General features: G+C 24.4%; 1 protein-coding gene across 1 annotated transcript; it reads right to left on the reverse strand.

Moving 5' to 3' along the window:
• Positions 1 to 760: 760 nt before the first annotated feature.
• On the reverse strand, positions 761 to 4394 carry LOC145836430 (embryonic polyadenylate-binding protein 2-B-like). Its single transcript, XM_082944232.1, has 4 exons — positions 4095 to 4394; positions 3758 to 3928; positions 2614 to 2808; positions 761 to 919 (listed from the first exon to the last, which is right to left on the reverse strand). The coding sequence occupies exons 1-4, from the start codon at positions 4392 to 4394 to the stop codon at positions 761 to 763; spliced, it is 825 nt and encodes a 274-aa protein (XP_082800358.1).
• Positions 4395 to 6000: the final 1606 nt, after the last annotated feature.

Here is a 6000-nt window from a genome sequence, read left to right on the forward strand (position 1 = left end):
AGTTATTAAAACAAAACTTTTAATAAATTAAAAAGAAACTTGTCTTAAAATTCGATAGAAAAGGATGTTTGATTTACTAATAAAATTTAATAAAAATATATTAATAGCTAACACTTATTTATCTATAAACAATTTTTACAGTTTTTGAAACGAATGGCTAATCTTTTACAGGGCTAGTTGTCATAGTGTCTGTATCAGTTAGAGAAATTAAAACCACTTTCTCTTTACCTTTATTTAAAAAAAACTTTTGTAATAAAATTTAAAAGAATGGTCACTGCAAATGTTTTATTATTAACCTAATAAAGAGAAACTTTTATCTACATTATAATTTACAAATTCCTTTAAATAATAAGCACTTACTTCATAAAAAAAATGTTTTATTTAAAGCTAATTTAGCGTTAATAAAAAGAAAAAAAAAGTGCTACTCAGCTTGAAAATACCTAAACACGCCCTGAATTGTATAGTTATATTACTTTTAAATGTTAAATTTTTATTTTAAAAAATTACTACTTAACTAAATATCTACTTTTCACTTACTACTTTATGTACTATCCTTTAGCATTTTAAATTCTTGTCACTAAATAATTAAGGAAAAAATTTTATACAGTTCCTCTAGTACTAGTTTAACATAATAAATGACTGTTTGTTACGAAAAAAGAAATTATAAACAAGGATTAGTGCATGAGCACTATTTGTATCACACAACAAATATGGTTGCCATTTTAATTTAAATAAAATAAAATATTTGAATTTATATTTATTACCTCCCTCTCCCCCGGTAGCCTCCTCTTGGGCGCTGACCCCTTCCCCTTCCGTACGGGTTGTACCTTTGCTGGGGCCTGTATCCTCCCCTGAACTTTCCCCTGCCTCCCCTCGCGTTACCATGGAAACTGGGTTCGTTAGTGCGCTTCTTGGTCACCTGTACAATTTGTTATTTTGTCACAGACTTGTTTTCTACTATACTTATTAATTTGGAAGTGAAAAAAAGAACTAAAAACAAAACTATTATTCCAATAATATACTTTTTTTTTTAAAGTAATATCTTTGAAAACCGTTGGCAATCAAAATGTTTTAAATTTTGTCAAGTAGCTTATTTCTTTATCAATGAGTCAATTTATAAGAAATAAAAATCTGGCAATAAAACAAATAACCATTATTTTAGTAGTTGTTATTTAAAAAAAATACAGATGGTATTTTTTTACTTTCTTTATTTGTACGAAATAAAGTAAAAATTGAATAGTTTTATTTTCTAGTTAAAGATTACAATAAATAAAACTTAAAACCAAAACATATAATATATAAATAGCTAATAATAAACTTAATTATCAATATGTATTCTATTTGTAAAAAACAAAACATAGAAGTTTTTTTGGATAATTTTTATATACTAATGTTTAAAAATGTTTTAATACTAATAACTTTTTTAGCACAGGTACTATCAACATCTCAAGCTTAAGAATAGTGTGAACAGCTGTTTATAAACCATTAAATTTATTTTAAAACATTTAAATTAGGACATACCTGTTTCAACTTTTAACCAATCAAAATAATAGTACAAGAACTTTCTTCATATAGTTATTGAAACAAAACAAATAAAAGTAAAGCAAAATTTTTAGGGCAAATGTATTATTTTTTATATAAACTTTGTATGTATTAAACATAAATTGTATTATAAATTATAACGTCGATAATTTTAGTCAAACTTGTTTTTAGATAGCAAGCTGAAAAAAAGTTCATAAACTCTACTTATCTTCTAAACTTTTCTTTAAAATATACTTAACTTTGGTAAAGAACAGTTTTTTAATCAAAGAAATTCATAAACATATAAAATTTGTTAATTTTTTAACTTAAAACATTTTATTTTAATGTTTAATTTAACGATAATGTTAAATTAACACAGCTAAGGTTTTTACCAAGATTTTTTTGATTGTTACAAAAGGTGAATTTCTTAATTCATAATTAATATACTTACTATAAATAAATAGCTATTTTTATTTAGTTGTGTAACTCAAATATAGCATATTGATAAAGTAGTTTTTTTTAAAAGTTAAGTTTCTTGAATTTTATACATATTTCATGAAAAAAGATCAAAATAATGTATTACAGCTTATCAAAAATAATTTGATTTGTTTAATTTTAAAATAAGCTATTTTCTATAAAAAACTTAGATAACTAAAACGTCTTGTGTCAAAATACTTAAACAATTTAGTAATAACTTATTAAATTTATTGAAACAATAAGTTGCATACATAGTTTATAACAATATATACTTTATCATAAATACAATAGTCAAATGATTAATAGAAAAATATTTATCATTGAAGGTTAAACATTAGACTTTGATCATTTAAAAACTTAATAAGAATTTATAGTGATAATAAAAAAGTATGAGTAAATAGTTTAAAATTTCAGTTTTATGAATATTGATCAAACATAAAAATAAGTTTATTTACTATAAATTTAATCAAAAAGTTATATTTTCATAAAAAAAAAATTAAAACTAGATTGTCAAAAAATAACTAATTTTCTGTACTTGTTTTAAAGTAGAGGAAGTACAAACATAAATAAACAAATTAAGACTTAATTTCTTACATAAACAACCAAACATCTTACCTGTAACTGCCTACCAAAGAAAAGTGTTCCGTTCATGGCAAGAGCTGTGTCTACCGATTCGGCAGATTCGAACTCAATGTAAGCAAAGCCTTTTGGTTTTCCTGTGAACTTGTTAGTTAGAATAGTAACTCTGACCACGGCTCCCGTTCCTTTGAAATGCTCTTCTAAATCTGATATTTTTGCTTTGAAGTCAACCTGCACATTTAACAAAGTTTACAAAGATTAAAGTTTGATTGTTTTTTTCCTATCAATCTACTAAAAAATAATAATTGAAAATAGTACTGATTATACTTTACTATATAAATTATTTGCAAATAAACGTATAATTGAGTTTTGTAAACGCTAATAAAATAATTTAAGTTTTATTTAAATTAAAATAAAACTTTTGGACACTTGATAATGTTTGATTACGAAGCTTAGAATGTTAAATTTCATTTAGTCTTTGAATTGTAGTTGTAGAAATGAATAAGTAACGTTTTACAATTACTTTTAGGACATTACGATAATTTTTAAACTTAAACATAAAGTTTTATGTCCTAAATTAAGAAACACAGTTTATACTCTTTCTTATTGATGTTGAGTAAAATTTAAACCTTTTTTCACAGAGTATTTAAAAAAAGAAAACACTGAATGTAACATAAAATCTAGCTTTTACATTTTCAACAATATATAACAGTTGTGTTTTTATATAACTTATTTTTTTATTAAAATGTAAAAATATGATCCAATTTATTTATTTTAATTTAAATAATAGCATGTTTCTAATTCAATAGTATCCATATAAAAAAAGAGTTGGAACTCTTTGAAGCTTATAAACTTGTCAACTTTTGTTAATTGCAAAGTCTAGAAAACTTATCTTAAACTACAACAAAATCTTAATTTATAATAAAAAATGATAATAATAATAAAGTTAAACTTTACTATTTTAGTTGTTTTTGCATGGTTTTAAAGGTATTACTATATTACTATATATGTAAACATTACTTAATTTAAAATTTACAACAAACTAAACACTAGTAAGAATTTTCTAAAGAAATAATATTAGGTTAACTTAAATTTTTCTAATCTAACTAGAACGTACGCGTTGTAAGCTTAACAAAAGTGTTCACGATGCATATTACAATTACACAAAACAATAACTAACATTTCCTACAAATACTGATTTCGAGTCAGCCTCTTTCCTTTCACTTTCAATCAAAACATTTTTGGCTTCAGCCTCTTGAACCGCATTTTTCTCTGATTCAGTTGAAATTGCCCTGAGTTTTTCTGCTTCTTCCTCAATTTGCTTTATTCGAGCCTTAATTGCGTCCAACTCCTGTAAGTAGCATCATTAAATATATTTTTATTTTTTTGGCATCAAACTAATTTTGAACAACTTACAGCTTTAGATCAATACAAAAAGTTTATTTATGACTGCAATTAGAACTCTTTAAATACTTTGGTATAATCTAACTTACACTTAAATATTAAAAAAACTTAACCTTATCTGCCTTTTCATATTCAATTTGTGCATCTGATTTTTCTTTTGACACAATGTTGGTACTTTCTTCTTTGGAATCACCAGTTTCATTTTTCGTCTCAACAAGATTTTCTTTTGACTTAAAATTTATTTCTTCTTCAGTAACATTTTCCTTTTCAGATGAACAGTCATCTTTTGACTGTGCAGGATCCTCTTTTGGCTCATTACTTTCTTCATTTTCTTCTTCTAAAATATTATCATTTTCAGATAAATAATCATCTTTTAACTCTTGATAATAATCTGTGTCACCTAGGTCTGACATTTTTAGATAAGTAGTATTATTTTTCTGCAAATAATGTGTTTTATTGTCATGAGAGTGTATAACTCAAGTGAAAAAGAGGGAATTCTTAATAAATCAACCTATAGAGATTAAATCTTCAAGGTATTTTTAATAACTTAAGCAAAATTAAATAATTTAGTAATCAACTACTTAAGTTTGCTTTAAACTTCTAAAATAATAACTTGATTGTTTTAAATTAAACTAATTTTAATTTATAAGTTTTTTGCGTCATTGTTTTGAAAAGTATTAAGGTTATTTTATTACAATTCTAATTTTACAGAATTTTCTTAATGCTTATAGTTTAATGCTTATATAATTGCAGTTTTTCAGTTAAAAATACTCAAGTTCTTCAACTTTTAGTGAAAAATGGCTTGCAAAATTTACAAAATTTCTAGAGTACTTATTTATAACTCTTATTTTCAAAATTTGTTTTTAATGCAGTGAAAAGTTTATCATAAAACAAAATAAGTTATTAGGAAATTTAAAATTTACAACATTTTTTTTGAATAAAAATTTAAGCAAACTGCAAAAGAATGCTTTAAAATCTTAAAAATAAAGTTTAGTCAGTAAAAATAGAATTCTCTGTGAGTTAATGATAGATCTCCCTAATATGTGCTATAGCCTAGAAAAAAAATCAAGTAAGGCTAATTACATTTGGAACTTTAATTATTATGATCCTAAATTAGGGGATGGCAGGCATTTGGTGGTGGTGGGCCATATTTAGAAAAAAATTCTGTTTGTTTGCCACAAATGTATTTTAAGTTTGTACTTTCAATAATATACTCAGCATATTTAGTGCAAGTTTTACATTTTTACAAATTTATCCTAAGATTTTTTTTATCTTTATTTTGAAACTCAGAATATCTAATTTATTATTTACAATTTTCATTTGTTGACCACATTTGCATGCTCCAGGGCTTGTACTTTTCTTGGGACACACCTGATTTAAAATAAAAACATGCTTATTGACAGAACTTTTACCATACATGGACCGCAGTTTTCTGCCTCAAATATACCTTTAAAATGCCCATCAAAGACCTTGATTTTTGCAAAAAGGAGTCAATAGCTGAACATAATTTTTTTTTGAGCAAGATATCTATCTTTTCATGAACGTTATACAATATCTAAGAAAAATAATACAAAAAAGAGTCACTATGTATTTTAGCTACTTTTGTGTAGTTTGATTTTATGTTAATTATGAAGTAAAATTATGCCACTTTATGGTGTACTTTTGAACTTTAAAAAAGAAAAATGACCTCATTTTAACTTATAAGACCTCATAAATAACTTATAAAGCAAAAAATATTTTTTTGTGAACAAAAAAACTAGTGTTATCCAACTTTGTATTCCAACCTTGGTTCAATTTTATAGCAACCAGAAGGTCAATGTCTGTTCACCAGGGCACTGTGAAATCTCAAAGGCAATTAGACAGATAAAAAAATTAAATTACCAAAAAAAAAAATTGACTGTACCTTTTTTTTACTAAGAGTATATATCAAAAGTTTAAAAAACTTAGCAAGAACTACAAAATTGTTTTCAACTTTTATCAAAAACTAAAGAAAAGTTTAATTGTTATTAAATTGTAACT

The sequence above is a fragment of the Thalia democratica genome, chromosome 1, assembly GCF_965202585.1.
Source record: "Thalia democratica chromosome 1, ktThaDemo2.hap1.1, whole genome shotgun sequence".
NCBI lineage: Eukaryota > Metazoa > Chordata > Thaliacea > Salpida > Salpidae > Thalia > Thalia democratica.

Bases quoted from the DNA above. Each gene is read 5' to 3' on its own strand.
- LOC145836430 (XM_082944232.1), bottom strand. From the start codon at position 4,394: ATGTCAGACCTAGGTGACACAGATTATTATCAAGAGTTAAAAGATGAT. The intron at 3,929-4,094 runs GTTAAGTTTTTT...TGCTACTTACAG, and splicing joins AATATGAAAAGGCAGATAAG to GAGTTGGACGCAATTAAGGC. The intron at 2,809-3,757 runs GTTAGTTATTGT...TTAAATGTGCAG, and splicing joins AATCAGTATTTGTAGGAAAT to GTTGACTTCAAAGCAAAAAT.